This window comes from Saccopteryx leptura, chromosome 2, assembly GCF_036850995.1.
Source record: "Saccopteryx leptura isolate mSacLep1 chromosome 2, mSacLep1_pri_phased_curated, whole genome shotgun sequence".
NCBI classification, from domain to species: Eukaryota; Metazoa; Chordata; class Mammalia; order Chiroptera; family Emballonuridae; genus Saccopteryx; species Saccopteryx leptura.
The window spans coordinates 78,068,249-78,091,553 of NC_089504.1; the positions used below are offsets into that span (position 1 = coordinate 78,068,249).

General features: G+C 39.9%; 1 protein-coding gene across 2 annotated transcripts in view; it reads left to right on the forward strand.

Annotated features, from left to right (window-relative positions):
• The window catches only part of SH3GL2 (SH3 domain containing GRB2 like 2, endophilin A1), a 263,678-nt gene that overhangs the window by 205,422 nt on the left and 34,951 nt on the right, over positions 1–23,305 (forward strand). For both annotated transcript variants that reach the window (XM_066368229.1, XM_066368228.1), the window contains exon 3: positions 22,024–22,096. In XM_066368229.1, the coding sequence (XP_066224326.1) occupies positions 22,024–22,096 (73 nt within the window). The remainder of the gene's footprint in view (positions 1–22,023; positions 22,097–23,305) is intronic.

Below are 23,305 nucleotides of genomic sequence, written 5' to 3' on the forward strand. Positions count from 1 at the left end.
CAATGAACTGTCAGAGAGAGAAATTAAGAAAACAATCCCCTTCACTATTGCAACAACAACAAAAAATAAAATACCTAGGAGTAAATTTAACCCAGGAGGTTAAAGTTTTGTACTCAGAAAATTATAAAACATTGCATGTTAATGGTTAGGAAGAATAAGCATCATTAAAATGTCTATATTACCCAAAGTAATTTATAACTTCAATGCAATACCGATTAAAATACCAATGACATATTTAAAGATAATGAACATATATTCCAAAAATTTATATGGAACCAAAAAAGAACACGAATAGCCTCAGCAATCTTGAAAAAGAAGAATAAAGTGGAAGGTATCACACTTCCGGATATCAAGTTATACTACAAGGCCATTGTACTCAAAACAGCTTGGTACTGACATAAGAACAGGCATATAGATCAATGGAACAGAATAGAAAACCCAGAAATAAACCCACACCATTATGGACAATTGATATTTGACAAAGGAGGAAAGAGCATACAATGTAATATAGACAGTCTCTTTAACAAATGGTGTTGTGAAAATTGGACAGCTACCTGCAAAAAAATGAAACTAGACCACCAACTTATACCATTCACAAAAATAAACTCAAAATGGATAAAAGATTTAAATGTAAGTCGTGAAACCATAAGCATTTTAGAAGAAAACATAGGCAGTAAGCTCACCGACATCTCTCATAGCAATGTATTTGCTGATTTATCTCTATGGGCAAGTGAAATAAAAGAGAATAAACAAATGGGACTATATCAAACTAAAAAGCTTTTGTATAGCTAAAGATAATATGAACAGAGTAAAAAGGACAAACCACACAATGGGAGAACATATTTGACAATACGTCTGACAAGGGGTTAATAACCAAAATTTATGAAGAACTTGTAAAACTCAATAAAACTCAACACCAGGAAAACAAACAATCCAATCAAAAAATGGGCAAAAGAAATGAATAGACACTTCTCCAAAGAAGACATACAGATGGCCAATAGACAGATGAAAAAATGTTCAACATCACTAATCATTAGAGAAATGCAAATTAAAACCACAATGAGATACCACCTCACACCAGTCAGAATGGTGCTCATTAACAAAACAATACATGATAGGCCCTGGGAGGATGTGGAGAAAGGGGAACCCTCCTGCACTGCTGGTGGGAATGCAGACTGGTACAGCCACTGTGGAAAACAGTATGGAGATTCGTCAAAAAACTAAAAATGGAACTGCCTTTTGACCCAGCCATCCCACTTTTGGGAATATATCCCAAGAACACCATATCACTGACTCAAACAAAGAAATGCACCCATTTATGGCAGCACTGTTCACAATAGCGAAGATCTGGGAACAGCCCAACAGTCCGTCAGTGGACGAGTGGATGAGAAAATATTGGTACATATATACAATGAAATACTATGGGGCCATGAAAAAGAGGGAAATACTACCTTTTCAACAACATGGATGGACCTGGAAACTATTATGTTAAGTGAAATAAGCCAGGCAGAGAAAGAAAAATATCATATGACCTCACTCCTTTGAGGAATCCAAGGAGCAATGTGAGCTGAGGAATGGAATAAACCTGAAGGGAAGGGGGGAGGGAGCTGTTGGGAGGGAGGCAAAAGAGATGTTGAGTGGCATATGGGGGAGGGGAGGATGCATTCTGGGAGACACTAGAATCTATGTAAACACAATAAAAATAAAAGGGCCAAGGTAGTGCCCAAGAAGATTAGCAAGAAAATATCCTGGGGCAGTCTCAGCTTAATGCCTTACTTAGTTCTGTTTTTTAACACCCTGTTTATTAACCAGACTTTTTGAAGATATAAGGTAACTGCTTTGAGGTAGAGCAATTTGGGCAGGGATACATAAACTCTTCCAAGTCAGTAGGCAACTATTGAAAACATTGTATTGAACCAGCCTGAATCTGATTGCCAGACAGACTTTCCCAGGCCACTGTTTCATCCTGTCTCTCTGACTAGTTTGATTGGGTGTCACCATTTAGTGTTCTCATTGTTTTAAGTGGCTATGTGCACATTCTTCTTATTTTTTTCTTTTACATTTTTTTTTTTTTTTTTACAGAGACAGAGTCAGAGAGAGGGATAGACAGGAACGGAGAGATGAGAAGCATCAATCCTTAGTTTTTCGTTGCGCATTGCAACACCTTAGTTGTTCATTGATTGCTTTCTCATACGTGCCTTGACCACGGGCCTTCAGCAGACCGAGTAACCCCTTGCTGGAGCCAGCAACCTTGGGCTCAAGCTGGTGAGCTTTTGCTCAAACCAGATGAGCCCTCACTCAAGCTGGCAACCTCTGGGGTCTCGAACCTGGGTCTTCCGCATGCCAGTCTGATGCTCTATCCACTGCACCACCGCCCAGTCAGGCTCTTTTACATTATTTTATTGTTTTATTTTAGAGAGACAGAGAGCAGAAGAGAGAGAGAGAGAGAGAGAGAGAGAGAGAGAGAGAAGCATTCATTTGTTGTTCCACTTAGTTGTGCATTTATTGTTCACTTCCTATGTGTGCCCTGCCTGAGGATGGAACCCACAACCTTGGTGTTTTGGGACGACACTAACCAACTGAACCGAACAGCCAGGGCTGCATTTTGAATGTGTACATTTGCTTTTTTTTTTTTTTTTTTTTTTTTAAATAAATTTTTATTAATGGTAATGGGATGACATTAATAAATCAGGGTACATATATTCAAAGAAAACATGTCTAGGTTATTTTGTCATTAAATTATGTTGCATACCCCTCGCCCAAAGTCAGATTGTCCTTCACCACCCTCTATCTAGTTCTCTGTGCCCCTCCCCCTCCCCCTAACTCTCTCCCTCCCTCCCTCCCATGTCCTCCCTCCCCCCACCCCTGGTAACCACCACACTCTTGTCCATGTCTCTTAGTCTCGTTTTTACGTTCCAACAATGTATGGAATCATATAGTTCTTGTTTTTTTCTGATTTACTTATTTCACTCCGTATAATGTTATCAAGTTCCCACCATTTTGCTGTAAATGATCTGATGTCATCATTTCTTATGGCTGAGTAGTATTCCATAGTGTATATGTGCCACATCTTCTTTATCCAGTCTTCTATTGAAGGGCTTTTTGGTTGTTTCCATGTCTTGGACACTGTGAACAGTGCTGCAATGAACATGGGGCTACATGTGTCTTCACGTATCAATGTTTCTGAGGTTTTGGGGTATATACCCAGTAGAGGGATTGCTGGGTCATAAGGTAGTTCTATTTGCAGTTTTTTGAGGAACCACCATACTTTCCTCCATAATGGTTGTACTACTTTACAGTCCCACCAACAGTGAATGAGGGTTCCTTTTTCTCCACAGCCTCTCCAACATTTGCTATTACCCGTCTTGTTGATAATAGCTAATCTAACTCGGGTGAGGTGGTATCTCATTGTAGTTTTGATTTGCATTTCTCTAATAACTAATGAATCTGAGCATCTTTTCATATATTTGTTGGCCATTTCTATCTCCTCCTGGGAGAAGTGTCTGTTCATGTCCTCTTCCCATTTTTTTATTGGATTGTTTGTTTGTTTGTTGTTGAGTTTTATGAGTTCTTTGTAAATTTTGGATATTTGGCCCTTATCTGAGCTGTTATTTGAAAATATCATTTCCCATTTAGTTGGCTGTCTGTTTATTTTGATATCGGTTTCTCTTGCTGAGCAAAAACTTTTTATTCTGATGTAGTCCCATTCATTTATCTTTGCCTTCACTTCTCTTGCCATTGGAGTCAAGTTCATAAAATGTTCTTTAAAACCCAGGTCCATGATTTTAGTACCTATGTCTTCTTCTATGTACTTTATTGTTTCAGGTCTTATATTTAGGTCTTTGATTCATTTTGAATTAATTTTAGTACACGGGGACAGGCTGTAGTCGAGTTTCATTCTTTTGCATGTGGCTTTCCAGTTTTCCCAACACCATTTGTTGAAGAGGCTTTCTTTTCTCCATTGTGTGTTGTTAGCCCCTTTATCAAAGATTATTTGACCATATATATGTGGTTTTATTTCTGGGCTTTCTATTCTGTTCCATTGGTCTGAGTGTCTATTTTTCTGCCAATACCATGCTGTTTTGATTATCGTGGCCCTAAAATATAGTTTAAAGTCAGGTATTGTAATGCCCCCAGCTTCATTCTTTTTCCTTAGGATTGTTTTGGCTATTCGGGGTCTTTTATAGTTCCATATAAATCTGATGATTTTTTGTTCCATTTCTTTAAAAAATCTCATAGGAATTTTGATGGGAATTGCATTAAATTTGTATATTGCTTTGGGTAATATGGCCATTTTGATTATATTTATTCTTCCTATCCAAGAACAAGGAATATTTTTCCATCTCATTGTATCTTTTTCGATTTCCCTTAACAATGCTTTGTAATTTTCATTATAAAGGTCCTTTACATTCTTTGTTATGTTTATTCCTAGGTATTTTATTTTTTTTGTTGCAATCGTGAAGGGGATTATTTTTTTGAGTTCGTTTTCTAATATTTCATTGTTGGCATATAGAAAGGCTATGGACTTTTGTATGTTAATTTTGTATCCTGCGACCTTACTGTATTGGTTTATTGTTTCTAATAATCTTTTTGTGGAGTCCTTCGGGTTTTCGATGTATAGGATCATATCATCTGCAAAAAGTGATACCTTTACTTCTTCTTTTCCGATATGGATGCCTTTTATTTCTTTGTCTTGTCTGATTGCTCTGGCCAGAACTTCTAGCACCACGTTAAATAAGAGTGGAGAGAGAGGACAACCCTGTCTTGTTCCTGATTTAAGGTAGAAAGTCCTCAGTTTTATGCCGTTTAATATGATGTTGGCTGATGGTTTATCATATATGGCCTTTATCATGTTGAGATATTTTCCTTCTATACCGATTTTGTTGAGAGTCTTAAACATAAAATTGTGTTGTATTTTATCAAAAGCCTTTTCTGCATCTATTGATAAGATCATGTGGTTTTTGTTCTTTGTTTTGTTGATATGGTGTATTACGTTAACCGTTTTGCGTATGTTGAACCATCCTTGAGATTCTGGGATGAATCCCACTTGATCATGATGTATTATTTTTTTAATATGTTGTTGTATTCGGTTTGCCAGTATTTTGTTTAGTATTTTAGCTCTGTATTCATTAGAGATATTGGTCTGTAGTTTTCTTTCTTTGTGCCATCCCTGTCAGGTTTTGGTATGAGGGTTATGTTGGCCTCATAAAATGTGTTTGGAAGTATTGCTTCTTCTTCAATTTTTTGGAAAACTTTGAGTAGAATAGGAACCAAGTCCTCTTTGAATGTTTGATAGAATTCACTAGTATAACCGTCTGGGCCTGGACTTTTATTTTTGGGGAGGTTTTAATAGTTTTTTCTATTTCCTCCCTGCTGATTAGTCTGTTTAGGCTTTCTGCTTCTTCATGACTCAGTCTAGGAAGGTTGTATTGTTCTAGGAATTTATCCATTTCTTCTAGATTGTTGTATTTGGTGGCATATAATTTTTCATAGTATTCTACAATAATTCTTTGTATATCTATGATGTCTGTGGTGATCTCTCCTCTTTCATTTTGGATTTTATTTATTTGAGTCCTGTGCCTTTTTTCCTTGGTGAGTCTTGCCAAGGGTTTGTCAATTTTGTTGATCTTTTCAAAGAACCAGCTCCTTGTTTTATTGATTTTTTCTATAGTTTTTCTGTTCTCTATTTCATTTATTTCTGCTCTGATTTTTATTATCTCCTTTCTTCGGCTGGTTTTGGGTTGTCTTTGTTCTTCTTTTTCTAGTTCCTTAAGGTGTGAAGTTAAGTGGTTTACTTCGGCTCTCTCTTGTTTGTTCATATAGGCCTGAAGTGATATGAACTTTCCTCTTATTACTTCTTTTGCTGCATCCCAGAGATTCTGATATGTCGTATTTTCATTTTCATTTGTCTGTATATATCTTTTGATCTCTGCGCTTATTTCTTCTTTGACCCATTCATTTTTTAGAAGTATGTTGTTTAGTTTCCACATTTTTGTGGGTTTTCCCCCTCTTTTTTGCAGTTGAATTCTAGTGTCAAGGCTTTATGATCAGAAAATATGCTTGGTATAATTTCAATTTTTCTAAATTTGCTGATATTGTCTTTGTGGCCCAACATATGGTCAATTCTTGAGAATGTTCCATGTACACTAGAGAAAAATGTATACTCTGTCGCTTTGGGATGAAGTGTCCTGTAGATGTCTATCATATCCAGGTGTTCTAGTATTTCGTTTAAGGCCACTATATCTTTATTGATTCTCTGTTTGGATGACCGATCTAGAGCCGTCAGCGGTGTATTGAGGTCTCCAAGTATGATTGTAATTTTGTTAGTTTTTGTTTTAAGGTCAATAAGTAGCTGTCTTATATATTTTGGTGCTCCTTGGTTTGGTGCATATATATTAAGGATTGTTATGTCTTCTTGATTCAACTTCCCCTTAATCATTATGAAATGACCATTTTTGTCTCTGAGTACTTTTTCTGTCTTGTAGTCAGCATTATTAGATATGAGTATTGCTACGCCTGCTTTTTTTTGGGTGTTGTTTGCTTGGAGTATTGTTTTCCAGCCTTTCACTTTGAATTTGTTTTTATCCTTGTTGCTTAGATGTGTTTCTTGTAGGCAGCATATAGTTGGATTTTCTTTTTTAATCCATTCTGCTACTCTGTGTCTTTTTATTGGTAAGTTTAATCCATTTACATTTAGTGTAGTTATTGACACTTGTGGGTTCCCTACTGCCATTTTATTAATTGCTTTCTGTTAGTTTTGTATCTTGTTTGATTCTTCTCTTTTGTTTTTCTATCATTTGTTTTTGTTTGTTTGTGTTCCATACTTCTTTCCTCTGTTGCTACCTTTTTTAAGTCAAGTGTTTTTGTGGTGGTTTTTTCAAGGGTGGTTACCATTAAGTAATGAAAAGGGTACCTACCATATTCATTGTAGTACCCTATCTTATGAGTATTTCTGCACTTCATCGTCCTTTGCTACTGTTAATCTCCATCCTTTCCCCCTTTTTTTTTCTTTGTTGTCACAGTTTAAGTTTGGTTTTATTGTGTTCTTGGTGGAGCTGTTACTTGTGGTGTTGTTTTCTTTTGTTCTTTGAATCTGGTTGGAAAACCCCCTTTAGTATTTGCTGGAGTGGGGGCTTTCTGCTGATAAATTCTCTCATCTTTTCTGTATTTGTGAATGTTTTTATATCTCCTTCGTACTTGAATGATAGCTTTGAAGGGTATAGTATTCCTGGCTGAAAGTTCCTCTCTTTCAGGGCTTTAAATATTGGGGTCCACTCTCTTCTAGCTTGTAGAGTTTCTGCTGAGAAATCTGATGATAATCTAATAGGCCTTCCTTTATATGTTGTACTCTTCTTTTCCCTGGCTGCCTTGAGAATTTTTTCTTTGTCATTGGTTTGTGTCATCTTTATTATGATGTGCCTTGGAGTGGGTTTGTTGGGGTTAAGAAAACTCAGTGTTCTGTTTGCTTCTTGAATTTGAGGCTTTAGTTCTTTCCACAGGCTTGGGAAGTTCTCGTCTATTATTTGTTTGAGTATATTCTCCATTCCATTTTCTTTCTCTTCTCCCTCTGATATACCTATTATTCTTATGTTATTCTTTCTGATGGAGTCAGACAATTCCTGTAGGGCTTTCTCATTTTTTATTATTTTTAAGTCTCTTTCTTCTTCTCTCTGTTGTGCCTCAAGTTGTTTGTCTTCTATTTCACTAATCCTATCTTCAATCTGGGCTGTTCTGTTAGCTAAGCTTGTTACCTCGTTTTTCAGCTCGTGAATTGAGTTTTTCATTTCTGTTTGATTTGTTTTTATAGTTTCAATTTCCTTGGTAATATATTCTTTGTGTTCATTGAGTTGTTTTCTGATCTCCCTAAATTGCCTTTCTGTGTTTTCTTGTATATCTCTGAGTATTTTTAAGATTTCTATTTTAAATTCTCTGTCATTTAGCTCCAAGGCTTCCAATATGTTAAGTCTTTTCTCCATAGATTTTTCCACATCTATTTGTGTTACCTCTCTTTCTTTTGTATCCATAATGTTCGATTTCCTCTTTTTTATTGGCATCTGAGGGTGGTCTTGTTGATAGCACTAATTAGAATTAATAAAGAGTAAAAAGTAAAAAAAAAAAAAAAAGGTAAAACATCCCCCCCCCCCAAAAAAAAACAACAGTAATAATTTATTATTTCCCCCTTTTTTCTTTGTTCTCTTTCCCTCCTCTCCCCTCCTCAGGGAAATATCGTGATGACCTGTGAATTATATTATGCTAAATGGAACAAAAACTGCCTATAATGGAGGGCCTGATTTGGGGTGAAGAGTTCAAGGGGCAAAAAAAGGGAGTAGGGACCTACTAAATGCAAAAAAAATAAATAAATAAAAAATAAATAAAAAAAGGAAGAAAATCTTAGACAAGCATAAGATGATTTGCTTGTAAGTGATGGTTGACTAAGAGATATAATGAGAGGGATAAGAGGGAACCAGAAAAAAGGAGGAAAAAAAAAGTAATAAAGAAGAAAAAAATAAAAATAATAAGTAAAAATCTGTTGTATTAAGTGAAGCGAAGACTAAATACAATGGAGACCTTGGGTTGGGAGGAATGCTAGTGAGTTAAAAAGCAACGTAAAAAGTACCCAAAATGCCACAAAAATAAACAAACAATAAAAAAACAAAAACAAAAGCAAAAAAGAAAAATAAAGCCAAAAAAAAACCTTGAGTCCCAAATTAACTAATTTGTTCGTGATTGAGGATTAATTGGGAGGAAAGTAAAACGAGAAAAGAAAAAACGAATAGAAAGGAAAAAATAAGAAAAAGAGAAAAACGAAGGAAGAAAAAAAAAAGGAAGAGAAAAAAACAAAATAAAGCAAAACAAACAAACAAAAAAAAACAAAAGAGGAGAGAGTGAGAGTTAAGTGTTTTGGAGTATAACCTTAAAGGAGGGTGAGGATGAAGAACAGAAATAAAATGTAACACTCATGGGTAGTGTAGTTCAAGAAAAGGGAAGCATAAGATGGGCAGAGAATAGAAGGACCGAGGTGGAGGAAATAGAAATAATAATATTAAAGGCAATAAGATAGAAGAAACAAACAACAACAACAAAAAAATTAGTGGAACAAGTTGTAAAGTCTGTGGATTTTTCTTGATTTTGAGAGGTTAACTTCTTCCTTTTTCTTTTCTCTCCCTTTTCCTGGTCGGCGACTCTGTACCCCAGGCTCTGCCCCTGTGTCACACTTAGGTAGGGATTTGCAGTTGATGGGATTCTATGGCAATGTCATATAATTGGCTTTAGTCTTGCTGGTAGTCAAGGCTTGTTGGCGTTTGCAGGGTCCAACGATGAGAGAGTTTGCTTTCCTGGAGTCTCTCTCCTAGTCCCCCCTTCCTGAATTAGCAGACTGGTGATCCAGCTATAAGGCTGCAACTGCTTCTGCCTGGGGAGTAAGAGGCTCATAGAGCTGGGAAATCCCCACTCTATCCCCACTCAGCGCAAGGCTTTGGGAAAGGCTCTGCCAGTCAGAGCCTCCAGTGTAATCAGGCAGGCAGGAGTGGGAGTCAATTGTTGTCAAGGTGACTGTTTAGCACCTAGCATTCAGTTGAACCACTCAACCCAGGCTTTCCACACTTTGTAGCCTGTTTTGGTTGGGAAGAAGAGGCACTAGTCTCTGCTTGCGACTAGTGTAGTATAGATCTTATTATCTGCCAAGTCCCTCTTGTTAGCGTTTATCCCTGAATATGGAGGCTCTATCAATCAGAAGTTGCCCCGCCCCTTTAGCGAGAGGCACTAAAAAATATCACGCCTCTTGTCTTGGATCGCTGAACTGAGAGAGATCTTATCAATTAGAACCCGTGGGTGCGCAGATTTCATGGGTTAAGCTAATTTCAGTGATTGGGTCCGCAGCTGTGCTCCCGAAGGTATTTCAGGCTGCCTGAGCGCCCCTCCCCCAACGCTTGATTGTTAGCTTGAATGGCTGGGTGAGGTGCCCCGCCCACGGAGAGAATCTCCCAAGTAGGGGAGACCGCCTTGGCGCCTCTCCTGCTCGCCCCGCCGCTGGCGGCTGGGACGCACCGGCCGCAGGATAATGGGGCACCCTGGGTGTGCGGGCCAGTAGGGCGCTCTGGGCGCGTGGATTGCCCAGGGCACGCGCACGAATGGGGTGCTCCGGGCACCGGTGGCTGGGGTCTCTCACTCGCAGTGCGCGGGCCGCTGGGAACGTTAGCGGTGCTCGGTCTGCAACCGGACCGGGCGCGCCCCGGCGGCTGCTCGCCGCTCCCGAGTGTGGGCGGTACTCGCTCTGCAACCGGACCGGGCGCGCGCCGGCGGCTGCTCGCCGCTCCCGAGTGTGGGCCGACTCACCGCAGGCGCACTCCCTCCACGGCTCCCGAGTGTGGGCGGTACTCTCTCTGCAACCGGACCGGGCACTGCTCGCCGCTCCCGAGTGTGGGCTGACTCACCACAGGCGCCCTCCCTCCGCGGCTTGAATGAACGTCTCTGCAGTAGCTTCCTCTACACCCTCGTTTCTCAAATTCAAGTGATAACAGTCCTTTTCGCTTTCAGTTTGTGTGGAACTCCGGAGTGCTCCGAGGATAAATTTTTCTGTTTCTAGTTGATAAATTTGTTGTGATTTTGGGGAGATCTGTCGGATGCGCTGCTCACGGCGCCATTTCCGTGACATCACTCCCCATTTTCCTAACTCCAGTGAGAAAATGAAGAATTTTGAAAAGATTTTAGATTTTCATTTGACATTTTAACATTTTCCTTTTGCATAAGCACTGTGAGTGACCCCATGTCCAGGAGGGTGCTGATTTGTCATAATTCATCATTAAAGCCATACACTGTGCTCTATTTTAAGGTGTAGATTTTTTCTTCAACTCTGTCAGCATGTCCCCGTGACCACCTCTGACGCAGGGCAGTGTCTGATGGGATGGAGTGGTATTGCTCAGTCCTCTTGTTGCTCCATAGAGAATGCTGTGTTTGTGTGTGCCACCACTAAGTTCAGGCAACGCTGATTACTTTTTCTCCTGTGGATAAAGGTAACACTCAGATGCCTCAAAACACTAACCCCTCTAGTCAGCTCAGTGCATGCAGCTCTCTTTTATCTTGTCTCTGAAGACTGAGGCAGCTGGTGAAATGGTCCACATCATTCATAGGTTCAGCGTGGCATACTCTAGTGAATCTGGGACCTCAGCACAGGGATCAGCACCCTATTTCTTTAAGTAATAGGCCCCTATTTGCTGTTAAGGAGCAAGAGCAACTATTGATGCTGTCTAAGCAAATGGCATAACTATGTTCCAATACAGTTCGTATAAAAACACTGACATTCGAATTTTGTATAATTATTATATGAACTGAAAAAGTAGTCTTCTTTTGAATTTTTCCAACCATTTAGAAATGAAAAAAAAGGTACTTGCCTGGTGTTGGTTTGCTGGCCATAGTTTGCCAATCCTTGCCTTAGCTGAAGGGAAATAAATGTTATAGTGAGTAAAAGAGGTTTAGAGGGCTGTTACTCTCCCTATCCAACACTGAAAATTATAAGACTGGATAGTGGAGGAAGGAATGTCTGGCTCTACAGTAGACCCTGAACAACACAGGTTAGAACTGCATGGGTCTATTAACATGCAGATTTTTTTCAATAAATTCATGGCTGGGAGTTCACAGATACTGAGGGCTGACTGTATGCATTGATTTATGTCATTTCATATAGAGACTTCAGCATCTGGGGATTCTGGTAAATGCAGTGAGGGGATGGTCCAGGAAAACCAATTCCTTTTGGACAAGTTTAATTTTGGAGTAGTCAAAAGTTATATGTGATTTTTGATTGTGGGAGGTACTCAGCACTCCTAACCCCTATATTGCTGAAGGGTCAGCTGTATTCACAGTTGCTAAAATGGTGGTATTAAGAAAATTGAAGAGAAAAAACCAGAAGACTATATGCCTACTCTTTTACTTTCAGGAAAGAAAAATTATATCATGTAGAGTTTTTATTTCCTGAAAACATGTATATATTTGCTTTCAACCTCTCTAGACAGCCTTTTCTAATGGCTTCCTATCCTTATCCTTTCTTTAACATAAGATTAAAGAAATAGAGTCTCAGGTCATAAGAATGGTGGTTATAATTTAAGACACATCAAAACTTCTTTTTTTATTTGAATTTTTTGTATTAATTTTAATGAGGTGACATTGATAAATCAGGGTACATATAGAGAAAACATCTCTAGGTTATTTTGACATTTGATTATGCTGCATTCCCATCACCCAAAGTCCAATTGTCTTCAGTCACCTTCTAATTGGTTTTTTTTGTGCCCCCCCTCTCCCCAACCCCCTCCCTCTCCTTCCCCCCACCCTGTAATGCCTTGTCCATGTCTCTGAGTCTCATTTTTATGTCCCACCAATGAATGGAATCATATAGTTCTTAGTTTTTTCTGATTTACTTATTTCGCTCAGTATAATATTATCAAGGTCCATCCATGTTGTTGTAAAAGATCCAATGTCATCATTTCTTATGGCTGAGTAGTATTCCATAGTATATATGTACCAAAGCTTTTTAATCCACTCATCTACTGATGGACACTTGGGCTGTTTCCAGATCTTCGCTATTGTGAACAATGCTGCCATAAACATGGGGTGCATTTCTTCTTTTCAAACAGTGCTATGGTGTTCTTGGGGTATATTCCTAAAAGGAGTATAGCTGGGTCAAAAGGCTCTTTGATTTTTAATTTCTTGAGGAATCTCCATACTGTTTTCCACAGTGGCTGCACCAGTCTGCATTCCCACCAGCAGTGCAGGAGGGTTCCTTTTTCTCCACATCCTCGCCAGCAGTTATTCTGTGTTGTTTTGTTGATGAGCGCCATTCTGACTGGTGTGAGGTGATACCTCATTGTGGTTTTAATTTGCATTTCTCTAATGATTAGTGATGTTGAGCATTTTTTCATATGCCTATTTGCCATCTGTCTGTCCTCTTTGGAGAAGTGTCTATTCATTTCTTTCATTCATTTTTTGATTGGATTGTTTGTCTTCCTGGTATTGAGTTTTACAAGTTCTTTATAAATTTTGGTTATTAACCCCTTGTCAGACATATTGTCCAATATATTCTCCCATTGTGTAGTTTGTCTTTTTATTCTGTTCTTCTTGTCTTTAGCTGTGCATAAGCTTCTTAGTTTGATATAGTCCCATTTGTTTATCCTGTCTTTTATTTCACTTGCCCGTGGAGATAAATCCGCAAATATATTGCTGCGAGAGATGTCAGAGAGCTTACTGCCTATGTTTTCTTCTAAGATGCTTATGGTTTTATGACTTACATTTAAATCTTTTATCCATTTTGAGTTTATTTTTGGAAATGGTATAAGTTGGTGGTCTAGTATCATTTTTTTGCAGGTAGCTGTCCAATTTTCCCAACACCATTTGTTGAAGAGGCTGTCTTTACTTCATTGTATGCTCTTACCTCCTTTGTCAAATATCAATTGTCCATAAAAGTGTGGGTTTATTCTGGGTGTTGTTCCATTGATCTATATGCCTATTCTTATACCAGTACCAGGCTGTTTTGAGTACAATGGCCTTGTAGCATAACTTGATATCTGGAAGTGTGATACCACCCACTTTATTCTTCCTTTTCAAGATTGCTGAGGCTATTCATGTTCTCTTTTGGTTCCATATAAATTTTTGGAATATGTGTTCTGTATCTTTCAAGTAAGTCATTGGTATTTTAATTGGTATTGCATTGAATTTATAAATTGGTTTGGGTAATATAGACATTTTAATGATGTTTATTCTTCCTAACCATGAGCACGATATATGCTTCCACTTGTTTGTATCTTCCCTGATTTCTTTTATCAATGTTTTATAATTTTCTGAGTACAAGTCTTTAATCTTCCTGGTTAAATTGATTCCTAGGTACTTTATTTTTTTGGTTGCAGTGGTAAAGGGGATTGCTTCCTTAATTTCTCCTTCTGACAGTTCATTGTTAGTGTATAAAAATGCCTCTGATTTTTGAGTATTAATTTTATATCCTGCCACCTTGCTGAATTCATTTATCAGGTCTAGTAGTTTTTTGACTAAGACTTTAGGGTTTTCTATATACAATGTCATATCATCTGCAAATAATGATAGTTTTACTTCTTCTTTTCTAATTTGGATGCCTTTTATTTCTTTTTCTTGTCTGATTGCTGTGGCTAGGACTTCCAGAACTATGTTGATTAAAAGTGGTGAAAGGGGGCACCCCTGCCTTGTTCCTGATCTTAAGGGGATTGCTTTTAATTTTTGCCCATTGAGTATGATGTTGGCTGTGGGTTTGTCATAGATGGCCTTTATCATGTTGAGGTATGTTCCTTGTATTCCCACTTTGCTGAGAGTTTTGATCATGAATGGGTGCTGGATTTTATCAAAAGCTTTTTCTGCATCTATTGAAATTATCAATAGTTTTTTCTCCTTCCTTTTGTTTATGTGATGAATCACATTGATTGATTTGCAAATATTGTACCAGCCTTGCCTTCCAAGAATAAATCCTACTTGATCATGGTGTATGATTTTTTTCAAATATTGCTGGATCCAGTTTGCTAATAATTTGTTGAGGATTTTAGCATCTAAATTCATCATGGATATTGGCCTATAATTTTCTTTCTTTGTGTTGTCTTTGCCTGGTTTTGGAATCAGGATTATGCTCACCTCATAAAAGGACTTGGAAGTCATTCTTCCTCTTGAATTTTTTAAAATAGCTTGAGAAGGATAGGAGTTAGTTCTCCTTTGAATATTCGGTAGAATTCACTAGTGAAGCCATCAGGCCCAGGACTTTTCTTGTTTGGGAGTTTTTTGATAACTGTTTCAATCTCATTTGTTGTAATTGGTCTGTTTAGGTTTTCTGATTCTTCCAGATTAATTTTTGGAGGATTATATGTTTCAAGGAATTTGTCCATTTCATCTAGGTTGTGTAGTTTTTTGGCATATAGTCCTTCATAGTATTTTCTTACAATATTTTGTATTTCTGTTGTGTCGGTTGTTATTTCTTTGCTCTTATTTCTAATTTTATTTGTTTGAGTCCTCTCTCATTTTTTCTTGGTGAGTCTCGTTAGAGGTTCATTGATCTTGTTTACCTTTTCAAAGAACCAGCTCCTGGTTTCATTGATCCTCTGTATTGTTTCTTTAGCCTCTATGTCATTTATTTCTGCTCTGATCTTTATTATTTCCTTCCTTCTACTAGCTCTGGGCTTTAACTTTTTCTTTTTCTAGTTCTTTTAGATGCAGGGTCAAGTTGTTTATTTAAGCTTTTTCTAGCTTCTTGAGGTATGCCTATAATGCTATGGATTTCCCTCTCAGGACTTTTGCTTTTGCTGTGTCCCATAAATTTTGAGTTGATATATGCTCGTTATCGTTTGTTTCTAGGAATTTTTTTATTTCTTCTTTGATCTCATTGTTAACCCATTCGTCTTTTTTTTTTTTTTTTTTTTTTACAGACAGAGTGAGAGTCAGAGAGAGGGATAGAAAGGGACAGACAGGTAGGAATGGAGAGAGATAAGAATCATCAATCATCAGTTTTTTGTTGCAATATCTTAGTTCATTGATTGCTTTCTCATATGTGCCTTGACCGTAGGCCTTTGACAGACCAAGTAACCCCTTGCTCGAGCCAGCGACCTTGGGTCCAAGCTGGTGAGCCTTTGCTCAAACGAGATGAGCTCGTGCTCAAGCTGGTGACCTTGGGGTCTCAAACTTGGGTCTTCCGCATCCCAGTCCGACGCTCTATCCACTGTGCCACCGCCTGGTCAGGCCCATGCGTTATTTAATAATATGCTAGTTTCCAAGTGTTTGAGTATTTTTCAGTTTTTCTGTTGTGGTTGATTTCTAGTTTTATGCCATTGTGATCAGAGAAAGTGCTCGATATGATTTTAATCTTCTTAAATTTGTTGAGACCGCTTTTATGCCCTAATATGTGGTCTATCCTAGAGAATATACCATGAGCACTTGAAAAGAATGTATATTCTGCTGCTTTAGGGTGAAAGATTCTGAAGATATCTATTAAATCGAGTTGATCTAGTATATCCTTTAAGACTGCTGTTTCTTTGTTAATTTTCTTTCTTGAGGATCTATCTAGTGATGTTAGTGGTGTATTGAATTCCCCTACTATTATAGTATTGCTTTTGATCTCGCCCTTTAAATCCATCAATGTCTGCTTTATATATTTAGGTGCTCCATATTAGGTGCATAAGTATTTAAAACGGTTATATCTTCCTGTTGGATTGCTCCCTTTATCATTATGTAGTGACTTTCTTTATCTCTTACTATAGTCTTTGTTTTAATGTCCATTTTATCTGATATAATTATTGCTATCCTAGCTTTTTTTTCATTTCCATTTGCATGAAATATTTTTTTCCATCCTTTTATCTTCAGTCTATGTGCATCTTTTGTTTTAAAGTGTGTCTCTTGTAGACAGCATATGTATGGGTCCTGTTTTCTTATCCACGCAGCTACCCTGTGTCTTTTGATTGGATCATTTAATCTATCTACATTTAAGGTTATTATTGATATATAATTGTTTATTGCCATTTTATTCTTTAAAACTGTATTCCTCTTTTGCTGTATTCTTTTTCTCCTTTGTTCTGTTTACAACAGGCCCCTTAGCATTTCTTGCAGCCTTAGTTTGGTTGTAGTGAATTCCTTGATTTTTTTTTTTTTTTTTTTTGTCTGTAAAGCTTTTTATTTCTCCTTCAATTTTAAATGATAGCCTTGCTGGATAAAGTAGTCTTGGTTGTAGGCTCTTGTTCTGCATGACTTTGAATATTACTTGCCATTCCCTTCTGGCTTCAAGTGTTTCTGTTGAGAAGTCGGAAGTCATCCTTATGGGGGCTTCTTTTTAAGTGATAGTCTTTTTTTCTCTAGCAGCTTTTAATATTTTCTCTTTATCCCTTAGCTTTGGTATTTTAATTATGATGTGTCTTGGTGTAGATTTTTTTGGGTTTCTCTTTAATGGAGTTCTCTGTGCTTCTTTTTTTTTTTTTTTCTTTGAGGTATTGTTTTTTTTATTTATTTATTCATTTTAGAAAGGAGAGAGGGGGAGAGAGAAAGGAGAGAGAGAAGGGAGGGGGGAGAAGCAGGAAGCATCAACTCCCATATGTGCCTTGACCAGGCAAGCTCAGGGTTTCGAACCGGCGACCTCAGCATTTCCAGGTCGACGCTTTATCCACTGCGCCACCACAGGTCAGGCTCTGTGCTTCTTGAACTTGTGAGATGTTTTCCTTGAGGGAAATTTTCAGCTATGATATATTTGAACAAAGTCTCTATCCCTTGTTCTTTCTCTTCTTCTTTAGGAACCCCTATGATGAGGATGTTATTTCTCTGCATGTTGTCACAGAGGTCTCTTAGAGTTTCCACAGACTTTTTGAGTCCCTTTTCTTTTTTCTGCTCTGCTTCCGTGCCTTTATTTATCTTGTCTCTAACTCGCTGATTTGATTTTTAGCTTCCTCCATCCTGCTTTTAATTTCTTCCATTGTGTTCTTCATTTCTGATATTGTATTTGTCATTTCTGACTGATTCTTTTCAATTATTTCAATGTCCTTTTTTATATTTGCTATCTCTTTATTTAGGTGTTTGTAATGACCATCTGTTGTTCTAATATCTTTGAGCATCCTAACAATCGTTATTTTAAACTCTGCATCTGGTAATTTGGTTATATGTGACTCATTCAGGTCCTTTTCTGGGGATTTCTCTTGACTTATTTGTGTTGCATTTCTCTGCCTTCCCATTTTGTCTGTGTAAAAGAAGGGTTTGGCCACTGGAGTCCACTGGGTGTGGCCTCTGTGTTCCCTAGGTGTGGTCTGTCTGCAGGCCTGCCATCCCCTCTGCTGTTGCTTCCTAGGGCGTTCAAGTATGGGTGTTGCTGGTGCCAGCCACTGGGACTGTTGCTGTGGTTTCTGCCTCTCCTTCACGGGAGCAGCTGTGATCATGTGCTCAGGTGTACAAGCCTCGGTGACCTTAGCCTTCACCCCGCCCCTGCGGGTGGTGTTATGCTTGGCCCTGAGGGCAGAGGTGAGCACTTTTGTTCAGCTGCGGGTCTCTGCCTTATTCCGGGCTTTTGCTCCGTCCTTGCAGGAGCAGCCTGCTCTTGGGACGGCTGCAAGCCTTGGCTCTCCATAGGCAGGGCAGGACTGCTTGCCCATGCTCAGTAGCGGGATTGCACCTGTTCTGGGCTTTTGGCTCCACCTCCGCTGGAGGAGCCAGCTCCCAAGTCATGCCACATGCCTCGGTTCTGCAGGCAGGGCAAGGCTGTGCTCCTGCGCCCTTGCTCAAGGGCAGGTTTCCACCCCTTTCGGGGTTCCCGCCCTTTTTCTGCAGGCTGGATTGCAGGCGGCCCGCAGCTGGGTTTGACCACTTTTGCACATCCCCCCCTCCCGAGCCGGTCAAGACTGAGCTCACACCTTTGCTTCAGTGGTGGCCAGCCGGCTTCTGCCCTTGCCGACAGAACCACGCTTCCACGTCCCACCGTCGCCCACCCTCACACGAGCCCTCAGCCGTGTGGGTGGGGCACTGCAGTTCAGACCCTAAGACTCACTACTGTAGTTCCGAAAGCTCCCTCCTTCTTAGCGACTCTGCTCTGAGTGCCACGGGAGAGCTTGTTTGGCTGGTGTCCTGCTTCCCTTTGTTGGTATTGCTCTTTCCAGGGGAAATATTCTCTTCAGATTTGGGGAGTGATTCATCTCAGAGGTTAGGGTGGCTGTCTCCCAAAATGTTTCTCCCTGTGCCTCCTAGATTACACTCTCTTCCTGTACTCTGGTCCTCTCCTCTCTCCTCATCCCCCGGCGCCCCGGGTGAGTGGTTGTGAGAGGTTTTCTGCGAGGTCCCTTTAAGAAGAATCCTTGGTCTGAGAAATCAGTCTCTCACAAACAGTATCCTGACTTGTTTCCAGCTAAATACTGTCCGTATGCCTCTTCCAGGCTCTGGGACTGCAGGCTGGGGCTTTTTTCCTGGGACTCAGGAACCTTTTCTCTCTGCTAAACTCACTTCTCGCCACATGAGTCTCTGCTGGCTGCCATTCGCTCCGGGGAGCTGGGCAGCCCTCTCCACACTTCCGCTTTTCCTACCAGACTCTGTGCCTTCTTCAGTGTTCCTTGGTTGAAGAGTCCTCATAATTTAGTCCAAAGTTGGTTTTTCCAGATGATGGTTCTTAAAATTAGTTTGCAATTCACTTTGGTTCTGGGAGGTGCAGGTTGGGACGTCCACCTACTCCATCGCCATCTTGTCTTCCCCTGATTTTTTTTAAATGTGAGGAAGGAAGATTATGAGGCAGACTCCCACATGCTCCCCAACCGGGATCCACCTGACAACCCTGTCTAGGGCTGGTGCTTGAACCATCTGAGCTATCCTCAGTGCCTGGGGTCAATGCTCAGACCAACCAAGCTATCCTCAGTTCCCAGGGCTGACGCTCAAACTAATTGAGCCACTCACTGCAAGAGGAGAAGAGAGAGAGAAGGGGGAGAGAAAGGTGGGGGAAGAAGCAAATGCTGGCTTCTCCTGTGTGCTCTGACCAGGAATCGAACTCAGGACATTCATACACTGTGCCAACAATCTATCCACTGAGCCACTGTCTGGGGCCAACTTATCTTCAAGTAATAGGAAACTTTGGGCATTGAAGAAAACAATAGCTATCTGTCATAAGCTCAAAGTTAAACTGTGCTGCTCTCAAATGGAAAAATCTCTTGCCAGTTATAATAAAAGTAGAAATCTTTTTAGTTCATGTGAATTACACCTTGAATTAATAAGAGAATATATGCTGAACATTGCCAGATTAGATTTATAAATAGCTTTCCTAGCAAGTGCCTGACAAGGCACAATCAAGGCTCTCACAGGGTAATGGCCCTCAGCCTATCCCTGGCTGACACAGTGTAGTTAGTTTAGTAAAGAGTCCCAGACCTTATTAGTGAGAAAGGAGATAAAACAGAAATTGGCCAGCTTCCTACCTGCCAATAATAGATGGTTATTGGGCAATTCAGTTCCTCTAGCACTCTTTCTTAGAAGCCCTTGGATCCATGAACTGTAGGACCACTTTTCTTCCCATTATAGCCACACCAGTTGTGTGACCTCAGGGAGTTCAGATTTGCATATTTAAACAATTAAAGGTTTGTAGTAGATTCTTTCTCTCGGGTTTATTACCCCTCTTAAGTGAGTATCTGTCAGAGGAAAATCAAAAGTAAAATGAATTTGCTAAGAGCTGTTCCCTGTTTGGAATATGTCCCGATAATGCTGCGCACAGGTAGTTCTATTGGATAATGTTTTTGTCATAGGTGGATTTCGAATGAAGTTTATTTTACACTCTGTTCAAAAAGGTTTAGCTAGAGCTCATGCTATAGTGATACCTAGATTAGGTAAGTAGGAGTCTGCCTTACTGGGTACAAGGTATGTAAAGATCTGGGTTTGTAGGGGCTCCTTCTTGGGACATTTCAGTCAAGTCACAGGGCAAGCTGAGATAGTTTTTATTCCTGCTTTCATATGCTGAAATCTCACTCTGGGGCCCAAACTTCGTGCTCTAATACTGCCATGTCCGTTGTGCCTGTGCCTCCCTTGAGGCCACTGGCTTTAGCCAAGCTAGTAGCTTCTCTTTATGGAGCCTGAGTAGTTGGGCTGTGTATTTCAGAGCTCTGGAGGGGAGAGGGGTTCCATACCCAAATGAGAACCACTTCTCATGTCTTTCTTGGTAACCTCCTTTTAGACCATTCAAGATGGATCCTGTTGTATCCTATGTTATATTCATGTAGCTGGGAGAGCAGGATGCATTTACTTTCTCTAGTCATTTACCCTCTTGAGTGAATGAATGTACCAGACATGTTAGTAAAAAAGTGTTTCATGGGAGAAGGTAGAGAGGACCTAACTGCAACGAGCAAGCAGCCTCTTCAACATAGAGAGGACATGGCGACCCGCTGAATGCAAATACTAACCATTCATGGCAGGGTTGGACTCCAGCACCAAGACTTTTATTTAGAATTAACCAAAAGTTCAATGACTGATTAGAAGTGTTTGAGTAAGATTTTTATATACTTAAGATGTTCTCAAAAGTTAAATAAAAATAAAAACTTTGTCTCTTACTTGATAAACAGAAGGGATGCTGCGTTTTCTTTCTGTAGGGCAGCCATACCTGCCCTCGACCTAGCCCACTGTAGACATTCAGTAAATGCTCTGGAGCAAAATATGACTCATTAGCTCCAGGTTTTACATTTTATTTACATTTATTTTATTCTGAACCATATGTTTTTGTTTCTTCAGGGTATATTTTTCTTCTGTGCAACCTCTTTGGTTAATGGACAGTTTGTTCTTTTCCATAAGGGTCATCTCGGTGTGTGAGGGCGAGCTCATGGTAATCCCACAAGAGTGCTGTGAGCCCAGGTCCTTCTGGCATTGGTTTACCCGGATGTGCTCAATACCAGAAAATCTACGTCAGAAACTTTAAGTTCAACATCACTCTGCATTTTTAAGCATGCACAGCAAAATTCCACCCCTCTTAATGGGTCATGGAACCTATGCCCAGCCCACTGTTTGGTCTGGGCCCACTCCAGCATTGGAATGATCGAGGGCTGTCATGTAATATAATTCCTTCTAAAAAGAGACATCTTTCAGAGACAGTGGATTTTGGATATGCCTGCTTTTGATGGCCTGGGTAGTTTCACAGGTGTTCTTAAAGAGAACACGAAGATTTAAAATTCTCAATTTATGTGATCTTGTTGTGGGTTTTTCTGGGTCAGTTGACTATTGAACCATTTTTACAGATCATCTCAGACTTTTTTCTGGGAAGAAGAAGCTATCTCTCCCTCATTTTCTCAGAAGACAATGAAGTATGTTTTAAAGTAGACTTTAGGAAGTGGCATTTCCTGTCTGGATAGAGCAGGCTCTGCAGTCCGCTGGAGCACGGCTGCCACGCCATCCTGGCCCCGCACCCTCTCCACCCTCGCCTTCACCCAGGGCGTGCTGCCTCCGGGCACATGGCCGGCAGTTGTATTTCTACTCAAGCAAAGACTAAGGGTCCAAAGCTAATGATTTTTGTCATTTAGAATATTAATTTTCTCATTTCAGAAAGTGGATGTCACCAGCAGAGCTGTGATGGAAATAATGACTAAAACAATTGAATACCTTCAACCCAATCCAGGTAAGGGGTCACTTGACACATTCATGTTATTCGTCCAGCTAGCTTTGAGGTTTTTGTTTGAGAGATGTGCTCGGTTAGCTGCACTTGAGCTTCCTCAGCCCACTCCTCCAGAGATCCAGTGACTTCAGGGATAGAGGGCACTTTCACTCGGAATAGAGGTTCTTTTTAAGGCTCACAGTGAAGTGACTGGAGGATTCGATGGTATTTATCTGACTGTGGTGTATTTTTTAAAATTATTGATTGATTTTAGGGAGAGAGGAAGGGAGAAAAACACCAAGTTGTTATATTCCACTTATTTATGCATGTATTGGTTGATTCTTGTATGTGCCCTGACTAGGGATCAAACCCACAGCCTTGGCATATTGGGACAATGCTTTGACCAACTGAGCTACCCAGCCACGACTCCTGACTGTGGTGTAGTTAATAAACAACGTTGCATGGACGGCTTAGGTGGCACATAATGTCAGGGTAGCTGCAAGATGTTATTAATGGTACTTTAATTTTCAAGGGCTGGTAAGAAAGAAAATTGGAGTAATATTAAGAAATAGTAATTCCCAGGAGGTGTGTAAAGATAGGAAGTTGAATAGTTTCTGTGAAATACAAAGGGTTTTTGTTCATACAGCATCACTAAAGTCTTTGGAGGGTTGCTTTAATTCTGATTCCTCTCCAAGCACACCACAGATAGGCATTTGTTTCTGCTAATGTGTTAGACCCTAAGAGAAGGAAGATATACTAGAGATAACAGAGCTCTACCTGGAAAAGAGAACCATGCAGTACTGGAGCATCTCTGGAGGCATGAGGTGTACTACCAGAGCAAAGCAGCTGACATTATCATCTCCTCCTTCCTGCTCTTCCTGAATAGCGGATGGTAACTGAGTATGGGATCTTGAAACAAGGCTGAAAATATTTAAGTGAAATGCATTAATGTTTGGAAAACTGCTTACGGTTGAGACTAGTTTCTTTGGGAGTGGCAAGTTGAGATTTCAGTGTCATTGGTGGTCCTAGGGAAGATGGCCCAGGCACTGTGCCAACTTCAACGTACTGGGATTCTGAGCATTAGTGGGCAAGAGATAAGAAGAGATGTGGGCCAAGAGGAAGTGGGTAAGTGCAGTGGGCAGGGCTGACTAGCTCTCTACTGCCTCCAGCTGCTGACTGCAGTTTCATTCAACCTTTGTTTGCCTAGTACAGTAGAGCTGCTGTTTTGAAGAT